Source organism: Melanostigma gelatinosum (genome assembly GCF_949748355.1).
Source record: "Melanostigma gelatinosum genome assembly, chromosome: 1".
NCBI classification, from domain to species: Eukaryota; Metazoa; Chordata; class Actinopteri; order Perciformes; family Zoarcidae; genus Melanostigma; species Melanostigma gelatinosum.
Genome location: NC_136634.1, coordinates 15,456,848 through 15,476,084, shown reverse-complemented (window position 1 = coordinate 15,476,084; position 19,237 = coordinate 15,456,848). Strand labels below are relative to the sequence as shown.

The window sequence follows — 19,237 nt, the reverse complement described above, 5'->3', positions numbered from 1 at the left end:
TTCAGCCACTACAACACTATGGGTAGGTAGTGGTTGAATGTAACTGAGTACATTACTCAAGCGCTGACCGGACCGATTATGACAAACAAATACTTTTACTTGTGATATGTTGTGTATATTTTGCTGATAATTGTTTTATACTTTTATTTAAGCGAATGCAAGACTTCTATTTTTAATTGAGTGTTTCTATAGTTTGGTATCAATACTTAAATGATTGGAATAAATCTTCTAGGTGAAGGTTACAAAACACTTTACATGAACTTTTATTAGTAGCTAAATGCATGAGATCTGCAGTGATCTTTCTTCACAATATGTATAAAAGGTAACATTACCTCCTTGTCAAGATGTTATAACCAAAAGGTCTCCTGTTTTCAATTGTGTATGTATGTTTATAACGGTTTGGAAGGAATACCTGCAATCTCTTCTGCCCCTATCATTACCAAATGACGTTTTAAATTATTAAAATGTAAACAAATATTAAATAATAAGCATGTAAATACACTATTGTTAATATAAAGTATTTTCCTTTAATGTGGTAACTCTGAGATGATGCAAATACAAATTTGATAGAAACATTTATTCTGAAAAAATGAAACGGAAACACACCATTAAACACCAACGAAGAAGAACTCGTTTAACGAAGGAAGCTAGCCCAGAGCTATCCGGTGCAAGGAAAACACTGGATGAAAAGCGAAACATCCAAATGCAAGTAGTGCCTTCTAAAGCGCGTTTAATCCGCCTTTTGTCTCTAGACGCTGGATTTAAGTGATGCAATGTCAAAACAAAAAGGTGAGTAGAGTTGGTCCGCTACAATTCAGAGGGGAATGTTGTACTTTTTGCTACACTGCAATAGTTTAACAGCTACAGTTACTTTGCAGTGTATCATTTTCTGTACATCACATATGATGAAAATATGATAACAATGCATGTTTTATAAATTCACCATGTGTTTTGTGTGTAAAATATATTCATATATTTGTTATAATCCAATCAAAGTAAAACACTCGCTGGGGTCAGTATTACGAGTACTTTTACATTTGATACTTACATTTTACTGATAATATTTAACATACCTGCAAACTTGCCGCTTTTCGGCGAAATTCGCCATTTTGAATCAAAATATGTCATCCACGTGAATCGTGTAGATCCGGAGAGTTTTTATTTTTTTCTGGTCTGGTTTAAAGCTTCACAAGTGGGAATGTTTTCGGGTTATGGGGCCATTTGTCTGATCATTTGTTTTGATATGTCAACAGGAGCCTGGGAAAATTTACATTTTATTGACTATACAATTGATTCATTTGTCATTAAAATCATGGGCAGACTAACAGATACTCTTCAACAGGGGGTCCGCGGCCCCTAGGGGGTCCGCGGAGGTACTGCAGTTGATTAGACAATAAAAAATAATTAAATTTCTTTTCTCTAAACATGAATGTGTCCCATATTTTAATAGTTCAGTATTGTATGCAAGATAACAGGTATGTTTATGCATGGCAGTGGCACTTATAGGCCATCACTCATTTTTCGTTTCCACATTTATGTTTAAAATTAAAACATCAATTTGAATAGCTTGTATGCATGATTATCATGCAATTGACAGACAATATTGACATTGGTATCAGTTGACAAGGTATGTTTATAAATGGCAGTGGCACGGCCTCCCTACTCACTGTACCTTACACATGTTTAAAATAAAAACATGAATATATGAACCTGTGTATTATTTGAATAGCTTTGTATTGAATACACAATAAAGGGTATACACGGTACTAGGCCCATTTAAAAAACACAATTTTATACAATATATATATCGTCGGGGGTCCCTGCTCCATCTCTCTTTCAGTTTGGGGGTCCTTGGCCTGAAAAATGTTGAAGACCCCTGCTCTTAACTGGTGGCCATGTCCACGACAGGCTACTCATGTGGCCAGGCTCTGTTTCTGATGATTCAGCAGAATGACACCTAAAAGACCTCCCATAGTGAACCCTGTTGTCAAACCCCATGCCTCTCTGTTCACCAGCAGATGCAACCATGCCGCTCCAGCTTGTGTACAGCAACCAGGACTTTGTCGCGGATGTGCATCGGAGCAATGGGAGCAGACTTGGGTTTGCGTCACCGGCAACACTGTTTGACACGACCATCCGAGCCGGATGGACGGACAGGATGAACAGGGGCCTCTTCCGTTACCATCTGGGTGATTTACAAACACGGATCCTGCCGGGCCCGTCTGGCTATGTGGCCCAGCTGAATATTCAAAGGGGAGTGGAGAGAAGAAAGCCTCAGGAGATACTGAGCATTCAGCAGGAGTTCAACGGCAAGCAGTTTAATTTCAACAAAATCAATCCAGAAGAAGTCCTCTTTGAGATGATAAAGGGTGTTGAGGGAGGAAATGAAAAGGGACAGTTGCATGAACTCTGCAGGATGGTTGTGCTGGTCAACGTCAGCCCGTTGGAGTTTGGCCATTGTCTCTTTGTTCCAGAGCCGTCACGCTGTTTCCCACAGGTCATGACGAGCTTTGCCATCCGGGTTGGTATTGAATCTGTGCTCCTGAGCTCCGATCCCGGCTTCCGTGTGGGGTTCAATAGTCTGGGAGCATTTGCGTCTGTCAATCACTTACACCTACATGGGTATTACCTGGATCATGAGCTCAAGATAGAATCCATGCCGGTCAAGCCTCTGGTTCCTGAAAGGGGATTTTACGGCTCGTTGGACGTTCCCGCAGGCTTTTTGTTTTACACAGAATCGGAGAGCGTGGAGAAGGTTGCCGAAGCCATCTGTCAAGTCACAGACTTTCTTGTGGACGGTAATATCGCTCACAATCTGTTCATGACGAGAGGATGTCCGCCCTGCGATCGCACGCCGAACGAAAAAGGTCACCGTTCCAGAAACGGTGTTCGTATCGCTGTATGGCCGAGAGCATCGAGCTTCGGGGCCAAAGAGGAATCTGCCTTCAATGTTGCTCTCTGTGAGCTCGCCGGACATTTACCCTTTAAGAACAAGCAGGACTACGAGTTAATTTGTGAGAAAGATGTAACGGATATCATCCAGAGGTATCTTCTGCCTGATCCACAGTTTCACACGTTGGAACAGCAGCTCACTCGTCATTTGATGGATTTATAAAGTATGGTCGCTAAAGCCTTTTTAAATCAACTAGTTTAGAAGCGACACATTCACAATGGGTTTAAGTTATGAAGAAAATTTGTATCTTTGCACTGGATTGTGCTTTGGGGGCTATACTGAATATTTCCTGCATCTGGCCTAAATACAACATTTGATGTGCACAAAAAAACATTCTTACGAGAATATATTTATCAATGAGAATACATTTCATGGACTAAAGGATGTGCTGTATTAAACTAGTTCCAAAGCATTGGGTTTGTTTGTTTGTGTGTGTGTTGTGTCAAGCAAGACGTTCTAGAAGTTTGTGAGAGCTTTAATACATCTCTCTCTCAGAACACATGTTGACGTGTCCCACTGGGAACAGCACAGGTGTAAATAATGTAATTAACGATGGCTGAGTTCCATTCAGCTGTTCCAGTTTCAGGGTCCTGGTATTGTGCGTGCTGGCTCTCGGTCACACTGTTATGACTAACTGAGATTAGCAACACCTGCACTTCTCCTGCGATGACAATGACTCGTGAAAAGAAGCCGGTAAACCAGGGCTGTTTACACTGAGTACACCACCTCACTCACTGTATGCACATTTTGGAAATTCACAGGTATTTCCTGTTGGGCTGTGAAGGTTAGAGACGTGGACCTGTGACTTGATGGTTGTAGATTTTGATGCAGGATGAACACTTTGCACCGCCCTCATTACCGCTAGTGAGCTGCCCTTGAGCAAGGCTTTTAACCCCAACTGTTCCAGTGAAGCAGCCCGCGGGGGGGGCAGCAGTTCAAATGGGCAGCTTCCATTGGGGAAGTTGTGCTTATTAAGACGGAAGTTGTGCTTTTATTCAAAAAAATGCCTCCACATGTGGTTCTCCCTTATTCTGAAGAAGATACAAGAGCTCCTTCATCAAAGCCTGCCAGCGGTGCTCCGATGAAGGGAGAGATCACAGCTACGCATTTATCGCCGAGGAGCATATCTTCTGCCAACAGTACATCACCAAGGTAGCGGTGCCAAGCCGAGCAGGAAGATCAATGTGCACAGTTACCCGCTCACTCATTTTAATGAGTGCTCGTTTCATCTGGGTGAGTTAGTGATTCAACAGGACGTTTACTTCTGCAGTTATTTTGTTCTGCCTGAATGGACAAAATTAACAATGTATCTCCTGTTTCAGCAAATGTTTTAATACATGCAGTAATAAATAAGAAAATTTACACTTGAGTTACAACTCAATTTTATTCTTGGTCCATAGATTTTAACTATTAACATCGCTTTTTCTTTTATCGGCAGGCATTTCTTTTCCTGTGTTCCCCTTTTCCAGTCCTTATGCTAAGCTAAGCTAACTGGCTACTGGCTCCATCCACATATTTACCGTCCGCACATGAGAGCGATTATAAATCTTCTCATGTAACTCTGAGATGCAGGCCGTGGCATCATTTTATCAAGCATCTCAAGCTGCTGAATCACACAGTTATGTCCAAAATACTGAATCTCTTGGGTTGAAGTTACTACACATTTACAGCAAATAAAAACTCTTATCAGAGTGTAGTTTCTTATTTTGCTGAACCACACAGTTTTGATTTCTACAGATGTATTGTTCCAGTGGTAAATACGATACCATACTTTTTATTTTCTTTGAGCAAAACAAAGGTTTAAATGTAAACTTAAAAAAAAATGATTTTACATTTTGCCTATACAACAGTGCAGACTTTTGTCAATGAAAAGACTGGACCCTTGTCTCGTCCTTGAACCCTGCGTCTCAGATGGTCGACTGAGTCAAACCTGTTGTGCATCTTTGTAATCGGGCATGGAGACGCATTATTTACAGTTGATGCTTCACAGCATCAGCCCTGCAGAGGACATGAGAACGTTCTCACCCGCTGACTAGTACCGGTAGTAAGAAAGTGCTGTAGAAGCCTTTACAACAGAGACAAGCTTCATATGTTAGACAAATACGACTTTTCATCTTTCTCTGAGTGTTTGTGTTCAGGGAACATATCCCCCTACCCTTCTGTCTGTCGGCTGGATGACACCCTTGCGTTATGTAATCAACACAATCTGTCTTAACATTACAGTGCCATGTTTTCACTGTGTGATGATTTATCCTCTACAAGATGCTGGGAAGAAATATGGAATTAAATTATTACAAAGCAGTAAGATTCATCTCTACTTCAAGATGTGTCACCACCTGAAACAAGTCGAATTCATACCCAGTCACTCCCTCCAATAAGGGACTGTGGGAGGGTCCTCGCATCAAAGCAAACACCCATCTTCACTTGTGCATAATAGGCTCTGGGCCTTTTTAAAGTCACTTCTGCAGAGAACAGCACGCTTGAATCATTCAGCTGCTGCTCTTGTAACTTGTGTTACAAAGGATCAAGACTAGCCCAGCACCATGGGCTGTGTTCAAAGCTTCAGGGAATTGTGCGACCGTCAAAAAAATACCAATGTTCGTGTCAGTCTCCCAGCAGTTTGCTTCGTGTGGCAAACAGCCATGATCATCTTGTTTGGGGTTTTCATTCGCTACAATGAAGAATCGGATGCACACTGGATAGAGCACAGAAAAGCTAAAAATATATCCAGTGACATAGAGAACGACTTCTACTACAGATATCCAAGTAAGTAAATAATTATGATTTTTTTTTATTTCTTCTCTCTCCACTATACTCTCTGTTTTCCAAATGTCTGTTATCGCAATCATGACTTTTATTTCTTAATTTATTATAGCGACTTAACTTAATATATATCTTTATTCGTCCACATTGCTGCGGACATTTAGCTTTTTGTTTATCATTTAATTAATATTCGTCTTTTGACCGATCAGCTTATTCCTGCCGGCTGATATAAGGCTCCGGCTCCCACAGGTGCACATTTCTCTTGGGGGTTTGAATCCCCTCATTCGTTTCTTTCCAGTTCAACTGTGGCCATGTTGGACCTCTTTGTATTGGTTTCATGGCCTGACACTAACACCATGGGTTGTTGGGGAGACATCGAATACAACGATAACCATATTTATATATACATATATGAGTGTTGTTGTATTTTACGCTTCCCCCACAACCCGCTGTGTCGGTGTCAGGCTATCGTGAAGCCATCTCAGACATGGTGTTGGATGTCAGATGATAAATGGACATCCTGACACATTCAGGTGACCAACAAGACCTCATCCTGGAGTCACGGGACCTTCTTCTCCAACACGATGCCCTCCGCCAGTGTTGACACCAACACAGTCTGAAATATCTGCAGCGTGTGTTGTTTAAGCTGTGAACATGCATCCAATCTGATGTGATGTAAGATTTGGCTAGACATTTATTTTCCATGCAAACATTGTTTCACAGTTCAGCCGGAACCTATTGTACCCTGAGGTATGTCAGGCGGTTACAGTATTACGCTGTAAACGATACTGGCTGGTTTCTGCTGGTATGATGTTTAGTGTCTCACGCAGGAGAACAATCTGTTCCAGAAATTAAACGACACGTTGTTTGTTTGTTCAGGTTATTGTTGTAATGTTGAAGCTTGAGGGTTCATTCTTGGTCTCTGAAACAGCAGTTTGACTTCCTCAGCAGATGGAATTGACACAAATCATCGAGACATATTTATTTATCGGTTTCGTTTCTTCCTAGTATTTTACCTGTTTATTATCAGACATACATTACACCTATATGTATGTGTGGTACATATATGGTATGTACGTATATGTTGTATATTTGATTTGGATGTGGAATTCCCTCCCCTTTTCTGTTCTTTGTGCCAATTCCCATCCTCCTCATCGCTCCCTTCTTCTGTCCCAGGTTTCCAGGATGTCCATGTGATGATCTTTGTTGGATTTGGCTTCCTGATGACGTTTCTTAAGCGCTACAGCTTCGGCGCGGTGGGTTTCAACTTCCTCATCGCAGCCTTTGGCCTCCAATGGGCGCTGCTGATGCAAGGCTGGTTCCACTCCCTGGACTACAGTGATGGAAAGATCAAAATTGGAGTTGAAAAGTGATTGTTCAGTTTTATTGTATTTTCTTTATAATCTCCCCTTCATCTTATTCTATTTCATTTTGATGAATGTATTCAATGCGACCAACAACAGAAACTTGTGGTTTAATGATAATATACAAACGCCCACGACTGTGAGCATCGCCACCAAGCTAATGATGCTCTTCAGCAGGTTCTTTTGTTCAATTACAAGAAATATGTCTGATAGGAATTTGTTTCCATTTGAATGGTTTCAATAGGAAAACAACAGACATGAATACACAAGGAGGTGCAGAAACCAATCTAGCTGGCAGGATCTCGTAAAGATTTGTAGACCTGTAGATTTAGTCTTTGTGGAATCAGTAGCTGGAAGGTAAACAAAGACTCTACTGAGAAGATGATACTTTTCAAATGCTGCCAAATCACTTTGTGTCAACATATATGAACGCAGTATGAGAGAAAGAAAGAGAACAAGTAGGATAACTTGATAAGTTCATGGTTGCTTCAGTACTCAAAATGACATCATTGTTGACCATTGTACTCTTTATTTAGTTTACTGTCGTTGAATAAGTGCATCGTTCAACAATGTAATACTGTTTCATATTTGGGCGGAACCGATTACAACTAATTTCCATATTGCTTTGTTCATCCACTACATTTAAACTTTTCTCTCCCCCCCACCTTAGCATGATCAACGCTGACTTCTGTGTGGCCAGCTGCTTAATAGCCTACGGGGCGGTGCTTGGTAAAGTCAGTGCAGTCCAGCTGCTGGTTATGACCCTGTTTGGGGTCACGTTGTTTGCCGTGGAGGAATATATCATCCTAAATCTCATACATGTAAGTTGAAACAATAATTTATTTTTGTTTTGATATCACACAGCTGTACCTATCAAGCGGAGGAGAACATATCTCACGGTGTAGCTGACAATGTTTTTTACAACTTGCCCAACACACCAACTGCACGTCGAACCTCTTCCTCAGATTTGTGTATTTATGGTTTCGATGCTCTATGATTCTGCAGCCGAGCATGCACCTAAATCCTGTGACTTACAGATGGGTCGATTTTGCTGATGACACCTCGTAGTATTCTTATAGCTGTAACTACTGCATCTACTCCTACTAATGGTGTTGTTTGCTTCCCTGAAGGCCAAAGATGCTGGAGGCTCCATGGTGATCCACACATTTGGAGCTTACTATGGTCTCACCATCTCGTGGATGCTCTACCGGCCAAACCTGGACCAGAGCAATCGTCTGCAGGGCTCCGTCTATCACTCGGATGTCTTTGCTATGATTGGTGAGCGTGATTTCATCACACACTTATTTTCACAATACTTCCTGTTATTCTGGAGGTACTGTGGATCTGCAGGATCTTTAAGGTCCACCCTGCTTTCTGCCAAGGCACCCTCTTCCTGTGGATGTTCTGGCCCAGCTTCAACTCAGCCATCACAGACCACGGGGACGGGCAGCACAGAGCAGCCCTAAACACGTACCTGGCTTTGGCCTCAACTGTGCTCACTACTGTGGCCATCTCCAGCCTCTTCCAGAAGCACGGGAAACTAGACATGGTAACGACCTCTTTTTCTTCCGTCAGTCACAAACACTCATAAAGTTAAGCACTTATGTATGATGGACATGACGGTATGAGGTGTGTTTATTTATCAAGCTGACAGTACTTGAAACAGGTCGCCTTGTTGATTTGGTGAACACGACATGCAATGACTTCTGTGCCCCCACCAGAACAAACTTAAACTTATAGTCTTGAAATGAATGGATGCATACTCTGTTTCATCGGATGCAGTAAACACATAATTCAGAAAAGAGAGACCAAACTGACACACAATTTCTTCTTTCTCTGCACGCGTTTTTCAGGTCCACATCCAGAACGCCACTCTTGCTGGAGGTGTTGCAGTAGGAACGGCAGCAGAGTTCATGCTGACGCCCTACGGGTCTCTGATCGTGGGATTCTGCTGTGGCATCGTCTCCACACTGGGATATGTCTACCTCACGGTATGGTATTTATCTGGTTTATTGTGAGATAGCGTTCATGAGACAAGCCTCACTTTAGTTTTTGAAAGTGTTCATTCTTACATAAAAAGTTACTGAACCACAATATTTAACTTGCTGATTCAGTCTAACTTTGGGTTCTATAGCATACCACATCATGTGTTTTACCTCATTACTTTTGCTGCTCTTAAGTGAACTGTCGGTCTAAACGAAGTTAAATTAAACTCTTAAGATGTTTAAGTAAGCTCAGTTAATCCTAACTCTCTCTCTTCTCTCAGCCTTTCATGGAGAAGCACCTGAAGATCCAGGACACGTGTGGAATCCATAACCTGCATGCCATGCCAGGAGTCATAGGTGGCATTGTGGGAGCCATTACTGCCGCATCTGCAACAAAGTCTGTTTATGGTGCTGAGGGGTGAGTGGTCCTTGCTGACGAATAGAGAGGTCGAGGTAACTTTCACGCTTTGAATAGATAGAAGATTATCAACTAGTGAAGGAATATTTGTGTTATTTGGCCAAATATAGTCTTTTGTTCTGAAAAAAAACATTGTGAGTAACTGTTTTTTTTTCTTTTTTTGTATTAAAGGCTCATTAACACCTTTGACTTTGAGGGTGATTTCAAAGACATGGTCCCCACACGGCAGGGTGGACACCAGGCTGCAGGCCTCTGTGTGGCCATCTGCTTCGGTGTGGGCGGAGGAATCCTTGTCGGTGAGTAGTAACACCCTTCAGTGTGACCATATAAGAGAAAATATCCAGTATGTACTGTAAATAACTGTGACATTGCTGTGTTTGAACAAGGTGGGTGTTTTTGCATGTATGTGGATGACAGATTGTGTTTTGGGATAATGACTTAATTTGTATTCTTCTCAGGTTGTATTTTAAGATTACCTATCTGGGGAGATCCTGCAGATGACAATTGTTTTGATGATGAGCCCTACTGGGAGGTGAGAGACTATTCTTTCCAACCATGAAGAGGTTTTCACAGTTTTAATGTCAATATCCCATCAAATCATCTCAGTCATCCCACAGAAATTGTGAAGTTGCCCAGAATGAATACCTTGATATCTTACATTTCAATGACTTTATTTGAGTGGTGTTTTTGTAATGTTTGATAAATGCAGTTCTGTTAAAATGCATTTCACTGAATGAAATTTGGGACACATCGTTAGGGCCAAACGGTCACACCGTGATTGGTCGGCAGCGCCAATCAGATGCTCTAATTCAAATCTGCAGATTTTTCCAATTAATCCGGTGCAATCTGATCTGATCGGAAGAATTTATGTCGTTTTTTATTGTGAGGAGCAAATCGGGACCAGCAGTGACGCATCACCAGAAATACTCAAAAGGAACAAAGCTTGAAAAATAAACTTTAAATGTATTAATTCAAACAAAATAAGAGTGTGACAATGTTTAAACATCTCTGCTCTTATGTTTGTATAAATATGAAAACATACTTTGATTTACAGACGAGACATACTTTTAGTTTCTTTTGCTATTCTTGATCAGAAGCATCATACTGTTTAGTGTTCCTTACCCTGTTTGTGTACACTAAAGCTGTTAGGAAGTGGCTCGTCATTCTGCCACCTCTATTTACAAAGGGACGGTTCATCATTTTCCATTTTATGACACCAACAAGGTCACATAGCATCATACGTTTAATTGTTGATTGATCGTGCGGTTGTCGTTCTCCCCCTGAATCATTATGTCAAACCTCTGTTGCTCACAGCTCCCCGATGAGGAAGAGACCATCCCCCCAATCCTTCACTACAACAACCACATGAGGAACAAAGACGTGTAAGTGTCCTTTTAGTTTTTTTTGTTTGTCTGACAACAGTGTTCGGGTCATGCACTTCTGCTATTCTCACCCCAAACAAACCATGCAGGAAGTGCCTTTGTTGTTGTGGAATGTGTTGCAATCAGTGTCCTCTTGGTGGCGGCACATCCAAATGTGCGGAGGCCACATGTGACTCATTGCGGTTCCTGCCCTTTGTTGGGAATATTTATTCATGGTGTTGAATCCTATACCACAGAGGCCTGCAGTGTCCCTGTCACTCTGCGCGGGCTAGATTATGAAATGCTGACGTGGATCCTGTGCTCCGTGCTTTCAAGTGGAGCTCACCTGTGCTGTGTGTTGATAGGGGTGTTTCGCAGTACAGCTCTGCATGTGCAGCTCCTCAGAATCACCTTCCAGTCATGTTTACTGTGGATATAAAAATGACACTATTACAAAAAGCTTAGCAGTCAGTGTAATCTACCCAGCGGAGTGATATGGAGTGTGCAGGAACAACGAGAGGCCAAAGAAGAAAACTACATTGATCAAAACCTTGACACCACACACTGAGCAACAACTTGTCTAGAGTTTCATTGTCTTTCACTAATGATGCGACGCTCTTTTCTTTTCAGAGCGGAGTCAAATTTCTCTGTGGAGCAGACCTGACGCGAGGCCTTGTCCTAATGGATGTCGTCTTCATCACACATCACCCGTTTGCGCCTTTTTAATTTTCCTGCTACACAGAAATATTCATTTGATTCGATTAATTCACTCCAATCAAAACCAGTTTTCATACAGTATGTCTTTTTTTTGTTTTTTTGTGAAGTAAAAAACATATTGTCTGTTTTCCCAAGATATTTATTTGAGTTTAAGTCAATTGATATTCAAGCACAAAAGAGCATATTTTTAAATTGTATTTTACTATATTGTCAATTATTTTCATCTTTTACACCAGCCTTCACATATGGGTGCTCACAGGAGGAGTTGCTGAGAAATAGATAAATAAGCACTACATTATGGTGGATTATAAACCATTTATTGAATGTTTATGTACTGCTTATGAATGCCAAATAGGAGGGTTAAAGTAATGTATCAGTGAATATTCTTATCCACGTTATCGTTCTGACGATGAATGATTTTTGTACATTTCGACGTTCCACATTGAAATATTGATGTCATGCTGTTTTGAAAAGTTTAACGAGAATGTCATTTTGAGAATCAGTAAAGAGTTATTAATTATATAATTTATAATATATTGTTTAGAATTTCAACAAATGAAATATACTTATTTGTTAGTGACTGAATACCTTTAACCACTTTAAGAAATCAGTTTTGCAGAACATAATGGATTAAAAACATCCCAACTTACCAATTAAAAGAGGAGGAAGTAAGTAGTTCCCCTCATTTAAGAGCCCTTCAGCGTCCCCTCTCTCGTGGAGTCAGGCTGAATGTAAAGGTCACACCCTTATTGCTCTCTCGGGACACTGTGTGACCAAAAACAAACTAGAGACCAGCGTCATCATCGTGACCTCTGGTCAAAGAGCAGCAAAAGGGCACCGGCAGGGCTGCACACATATGCTGGAGTCCATCAATGTAAATTGATAGAGAGAATTCCTCTGGATCCGCACACTGAATCTTGGTGCTATTTTTTGCACATGGCTGGGTAGAAATGTGGAGGAGTAGTTTCATTCTATTAGAAATAGTCTGTCAATAAATGGACCAGGATGTCTTTAAGTACAGAATGTCGTTTCACTATGCAGTTCATTACTGTCCTGTCTATTTGCTGACGATGGCAGTAATTTCCATGTGCTCTGTCTTCTGTCCACCTGTCCGCGGTGTTTTTTCATTGATGGAAGGCGGGCAGCAGCTCGCGGTGGGAGTGCCGATGATTCCCACACATGAGTAGCAGCGAGGAATCCATCGCCTCGTCCAGTCTCCTCGCTAACAAAGGCGGGCTTAGTGCTGTTTTCTTTTGTCATCAGTAACGTGTTTGAGTAAAGGAGGTAATGGTGCCACAAGTGCTCCAATTAAACAAGATGCAGCCCTGCTGGGAAGAAAGGCTCCCTCATTGCCCCCAATAGCCCCCAAAATACATACACACACACACAAATCGGGCCTCTTCTCATCCTACCCCCATGCAGTTCCCGTCCCAACTCTGCTCATGTTTATTCATCAGCCACTTACAGGGCAAATGCGGAGGCCTATTAAAACTAAATCTCTCTTATTTATAAATGATACGGGGCCGTCCTCTCTGAGGTAGAGGGAGCCGCGCCTTATGGCATCATGACAGCCATGTTTGAAGACGTTTACCCTCCTTTGGACAGACACTGACCACCGATTTGACTTGCACAGGGGGGGGGGGGGGGGGGACCACAAACTGTACAGCAGGGGAGCAGAGAGGCCACAGAGAAGGTGGGTTGGAAAAACTCGAGGAGGCAAGGGGGCATGAAAAGAGGGAGGGACAGACGGAGAATGAGGCCTCACTTCCATTGCTGATGACTGACTGCCTGCCATCCGGGCTCAATCATGATCTTTGATTGGCAGGTCGGGGGGGAAGGAGAGGGTGGGAAAGAGGGGAGGGCGAGAGCTTAGAATGGGAGCTGCACAAAACATACTCCCATACAGGGGGCCGCGGAGACGCTCATTAATGATAAAGAACTACCAGGGAAAGCATGTTTTCTCTGCATGTTGTTTGTCGGTTGAGATGAGTTTGTAGTCTTGTGATGTAAAATGCACAGAGCATCACAGGGCTACGTCCAACGTGGGAGGTCGCGTCAGAGCACCTGGCGGTGGCCATTTGGCGTTTTGTTTTCTTATTTTTCACCATTATTGTAAGAAAACGATGTAATATGTCTAACGGTGATGATGTTGCCAGCATATTCATTTGATTGTTTTACAGTTTACACATAGGTGTCAGTCACTCTGCAGTAAAACTCCCCTGAATTCACTTTACAGTTACGAGGATCTACAGCGGTTAGAGGAGTATTCAGGGATCCATGTTCACTCCCGTATAAAGAGAGCAGTAAAAGCCCCTATTGAAAGAAACCACAAGTCCATAGAACTGGTCATAAACCATTCAAGCCCTCACTCTTTTCTCTCTGTACTTAATCTGCTCACGTTCTGTGCAGCTTCAGTGTCCCCTAAAGGTTACTTCCCAGCAGGTGCATCTGATTTCCAAAACGTCTCTGACCATTTAGATCTGGACTGTCTTTTTGATGCCCAATACTTATGGAGTGCCATAATGTCCCAACATCAGTCCTGTCCTCATTTACAGTGGTGGAACCAACAGTGCTTTCCATACCCATACTACCACACTATTCAGTGTGAATATATAAAGACGTTTACTTGTAGTGGAGTATATTTATATTGTTTTACTGGTACAGTCAGAGTAAATGATCTGAGGCTACCTCTTCCACCGCTGCCCATCACCTTTTTCTCTTGTGATGAACCTCCTAGCTCTGGCCTCCCCAGGTACCCACGGGCCTCCCCACGCCACTAACTGGCCACAGAGGCTGCTTAAGTGTCCCTATCGGACCACAGTGGAGAGGAACAGCAGATTAACCATGATCCTATCCGCTCACCGCCAGCCCCTTCATACGCTCCGTTACACCAGCATCTATAAGGAGGAGGGGACGCCATTCAGGCCCCTGATATGAATCCCAGACGAAGGGGACAAGAACAGAGCTTTCACCCCCAGTTTCACAGAAAAGACCCCTTTCTGGCACCCTCTAATTCTGGTTGCCACGGGCTCCTGGGTTCAATGGCGGACTCCCGTTGTGAGGGGACAAAGCCTCTCAGTCATCCGGCGATGGTTGCTAGGGGAGGCAGAATGTGTGGGGAGGGACGGGCTGCCGTTGTCCCAGACGAAATGTCTCTCTTAAGGCGGCAGAGATCTGGTGATTGACAGGTGGCTACACGCTCCACTGCAGATCACCCGGGAGGTCTGGGGGGCCTTATATCTGTGACCGTGTGAGTGAGTGAGTGAGTGTGTGTGTGCATGTGTGTGTGTGTGTGTGTGTGTGTGTGTGTGTGTGTGTGTGTGTGTCTCCATGGCAGGTTATGTTAGTTGGCAAAGGAAACATGGGGGGAGTATAGCAGGTTTCTGCTGATATGAAAGTGGCACCGTCTATTACCTGTAGAGGGAGCTGCTTCTGCTTCAAACAGCTGTTCAATCAGCCTAATAACTAATAATCTACTGTGTTGGTGTTAAAAGTATAAAACAAGGAAAGAAAAAAACTGTAAAACCTTACTTAATAAAGATTTATTAAAAAGTACTTCTGCAGAAAAACTACCAAATGATAATTCTTAATACTGCTGCATCAATGCATAAGCAGCATTTTACTGTTGTAGCTGGTCACCTTAACTTCAACAGTGGTCTCCAAAGGGTCAAGATAAATCTGAGGGGTTGTGAAGAAAAATAACTTTTGCCTCACAAATTTCCGTGAGTCTCTCTCCGTCTTGACTTGACTTCTTTTGTTTCTTCTGTGAAATAAATGGATAACTTTACCTCCTTTGACCTCCGAACTGTTATTAAATGAAACCATCTGAGAACTTTAAGGTGGAAATGAGTCTTTGGTGGAAATAATAACAATTCATAGATATGAATTATAGACTATTATACTGAGCATTTCGACATTTCAAATGACTATCTGTTAAAAGATTTATAAAATCTGAAATCGGGACAAAAAAAATTGAAGAAAAAGAGTACCATACTTCAACTATAAAGGTAAACAATTACAGAGGAACGTGCTGTTCATGTTGGCGTAAGTCTAGTATTTGCTGTATGTTGTCCTATATTGTGTGTATATATATATACACACACACAATATACATATCATATATGTACAATCATGTGTAGGTAAGTATACTAAAGTGTTAAAAAGATATTGAATAAAAAAATAGTTTGAAAGTGCAAGTGGACAATAAGCAGCATTGAGTTAACAGACACTAAAACAGTTTGGTCGAGTTCAAGTGAAAACGAAGAGACAAAGGTGGAAGCTTTTGTGTAACTGAGACAGAGCGAACGCATTGTAAATCAAAAAGGGTAAATTAAGGCTGTCGGTTTGTGTTTATCTGCATCAAAAGGATTAGTGATATTCAGATTCAGTCTCTCCGCAGCCTGGGAACTATTACCCCGCCACTCTCCAGACACCAGCAGTCCCTGTTTCCCCCTCCAGGGCCACGGAGGTGAGTGGGAACAGACGGGGTAGGACGTGGGGATCTAAAGGGGTTCACACAGGACACCGTCTCCCCTCAGATAGACGTCTGGGACAGTCTGGGTTCTGCACTCCCAGACAGGGAGCCCTTCAGTCCATCAGATGCTGCCCACGCCCATCCCCATCCCCCTTCCCCTTGACCGTGACTCTCTGTCACCGTGGCCCTCCAGACAGTCTGGGGTCAAAGGGTAACACAGCAGCCACACATCAGACACGGTTCAGGTCCCCTGTGTCCATATGAATGCTGAATGGTAAATCACCCTAAAATCAGCCTGTTGGAATGTGGCTTTGAATTCCTGCAGCGACGGACCCGAAGACCTCAGGGAGACCGTTAGAAATGATTGTGACAATATGAAGACCGTGAAAACAAATGGTTACATTCATTGCATTCATAGCTTCGCTCATGTCTCATCCTGCAGCAGTGTGGATTTAAACAAAAGTAAATTGTATTTGAATATTTTATTATATTTAAGCAGCGGCTTATCTCTAGTTTTTGTTTATTCATAAAGATAATCAGCTTTCAGCCGCATTAAAGCACATTTCCAAGCAGCCATGCTACATTTTACCTTTCACCTTTGACTGCTGATTCACATCGTCTTCAGCCAATCACGGCCGAGCTAACCAGCATGTCATGATAGATTTGTGAGAGAAGGGAACGGCCGCATCCTCATGAGGCTTTTTGAAAAATGCCAACTGGCACAGTGTGAAGCTCTGATGAGCCTCATGTGAGCATGCGCACAGTGCTGATTGTGTCTCAACATGGGCTCATCTCTCACTCCCACATACTGTCACTCTCTTTCCCCTCCTGTCTTTAAACTCTTTTAGACGTGCATCACTGTTTCTGTTATCAAAACAAATATCCTTATAGTCTATGAGATCCGCCATTATTCTCCTCCTATACATGTACATTTGTAAAGCATCTCATTTCATTTGGGAGACATTTTAAATTATAATAAGCCAATTTAAAGTATAGATGTAAACCAAAATGTAAGGATTGGTGGGTGCACGACCACGGGACAGGACAAAGCAGCAGTCACAACAGTGCTTATGCCACATTGAGTGTTCTCCTATAGACGTGGACAAGCACGGTGACAAAAAGGACAAACAGAATCAGACACACCCACGCAGCGTCCTCTCCTCACACACTATAGATGCCAAGTTGCTTTGCCTGTGCTGCTCTAAACACTCATCAGTTCTTTCATGAAACCTCAACCTGCATCCACGGATTTCACTTGCTTTTTAAGCCCCCATTTTATTAGTAAGGGGGCTTCTTAAAAGGCTGGATTTGGGTGTGTAGATGACATTTCGAATTCGTAATTATTTTTGCACTTTAATTTTGCAATACGTTAAAAAAAAATATCAAGGTAGAGCACAACACCTTAAGTATTCATTTAGTTAATACAAATGATAAATAAGGGATTGGTTACTCTTATTTTAATTGTTAATTAGGCTTCACGTTTTTTTTCTTTTTAAAGTTAATTCAGTTTCTTCTTTCTATAACATTGACATGTTTGCACTTCACAAGGCTACATCTGATTTCAGATCGTTTTAGTGATAACGCCTCACGAAAATAAATTCAGAAAATATCGTCACTAAAATAGATCTTTTTTCTTTTTTTCATTATTTTCAATAGCGTTATAACTACAATCAAAAGGTTGTAAGCTGCGAGCGGTACACTGTTGTTTGGTTATTTGTGGAGAAAACAAATGTCTATCACACACAAATAGGCCTTTCTTACATTAAAACGTTCCTGTGCTTTTTGTATCCTCGAAAGTCTCGTGATACAAACAAATATCGATCATTTTTGCGTTATTAGTAATTAAACAACCCAATTGTTGCCAAAATCATCGCATGGCGAGCCGTCAAAAAATGTAAACTTAAAAAAAATCATATATCATCTGTTTATTTTGTATTCATGCCATCGCGCAGACAATGATTAATGTGCCGACATAATAGAAGAGGAGCCTACACAGGGCTTGTGCAGGCTGACTCTCAGAGGAACAACAGTACATTACACCGGTCGTCCATTAACTGTATTACAGGTCGGGAATGAGCTGCAGCAAGAGGCGTGCGCGCCGCGGCACTGATGGTGTTACGCACCAATCAAGGGAGGCACTTTGGCTGTAAACACTGATGTAAAGTCGCAAATGAAAAGGTGTAAATTAATATCCGGGCAACTAAAACAACCACTGACAAGAAATAAATAATACATTTTTATTAAGTAAAAATGAACATAAATAGGCTATATTTGATAATTTAAGTATACTAAAAATACAAACTATTAAAGAGCGAATTCGTAAGCTGGCTCTATATCTCAAGCTTTTTCTCAGAATATCATAGAGATATCTTGATAAATAACATGTAATCAGTTTCTTCACATGTAGGCTGAACACCAAACCAGAGGATAGCTAAAACTGTATCGGAATATTGTAAGAATATTAAGCTTCTAATTTTTAGACTTTATTTTTCACTTTGATATCCTGTTTGTGGTAATTGGATCAGTTTCTCCTTGGCACTGTCCATTCAGCACTAACAACTGCAGTTGTTTTTCTTTAGATAATTTAGTTAGATAAAACTAACTAAATGTAGAACTTTCTCTGCCTTCATATTCCTTCATGTAGCGTATGTTTGATTTTTTTGTATGCAGTCAATTTCAGCTGACAGCAGAAAGAAGCTTTCATTCACTGGATCCATTCAAAAAAATAGTTTTCTTTACATATTTTCCATTCTTAAACTATTTAAGAAACCCAACATAGTTTGGATTAAGCATCAGCTCCTTGGGGGAGGAACCAATTGATTATAAAGAGACCCAGACTCTTTGGGAGGAGAAAAGGGCCCCCTGTTGTTTTAAACCAGCTCCTCTAACTTTCCAAAATGCAGGGGCCCAGAGGCAGGGCTGTGAGGAGTGAGTGTGCCTCCAGTAAATGATGCAGAGCGACTCCTCTGAAGCGGCAGTGAGCTGGGTGGTGAGGAAGGACTTGTAGGATGCATTAAATCAGCCTGATTAGGAGTTTTAGGCGAGGGCAAGGCTCGGGTCTGACTGAAAGGCTGCCGGCAGCTCTTGAGCGATACTATTCACATCCTGGGAGAAAGGTCAGTGTCAGAGGAGTTCACAGGCCCCATCTCCATTCTCATGCTAAAGGTTCATATACACATAGGCTTATTCAGTGGCTAGAAAG

At 41.9% G+C, this 19,237-nt stretch overlaps 2 protein-coding genes across 2 annotated transcripts; both read left to right on the top strand.

Annotated features, from left to right (window-relative positions):
* The first annotated feature begins 664 nt into the window (after window positions 1-664).
* On the top strand, window positions 665-3,290 carry gdpgp1 (GDP-D-glucose phosphorylase 1). Its single transcript, XM_079280004.1, has 2 exons — window positions 665-789; window positions 2,016-3,290. Exons 1-2 carry the CDS (start codon window positions 774-776, stop codon window positions 3,113-3,115), a joined length of 1,116 nt encoding a protein of 371 aa, XP_079136130.1. The 5' UTR covers window positions 665-773; the 3' UTR covers window positions 3,116-3,290.
* Window positions 3,291-5,496: 2,206 nt separating this feature from the next.
* Window positions 5,497-11,579, top strand: rhcgb (Rh family, C glycoprotein b; the record flags this gene model as incomplete). The annotated part of the gene is made up of 11 exons (XM_079279557.1): window positions 5,497-5,719; window positions 6,893-7,085; window positions 7,751-7,901; window positions 8,211-8,358; window positions 8,463-8,629; window positions 8,934-9,071; window positions 9,347-9,483; window positions 9,655-9,779; window positions 9,942-10,015; window positions 10,798-10,865; window positions 11,475-11,579. The coding sequence occupies 11 exons, from the start codon at window positions 5,497-5,499 to the stop codon at window positions 11,506-11,508; spliced, it is 1,458 nt and encodes a 485-aa protein (XP_079135683.1). The 3' UTR covers window positions 11,509-11,579.
* Window positions 11,580-19,237: the final 7,658 nt, after the last annotated feature.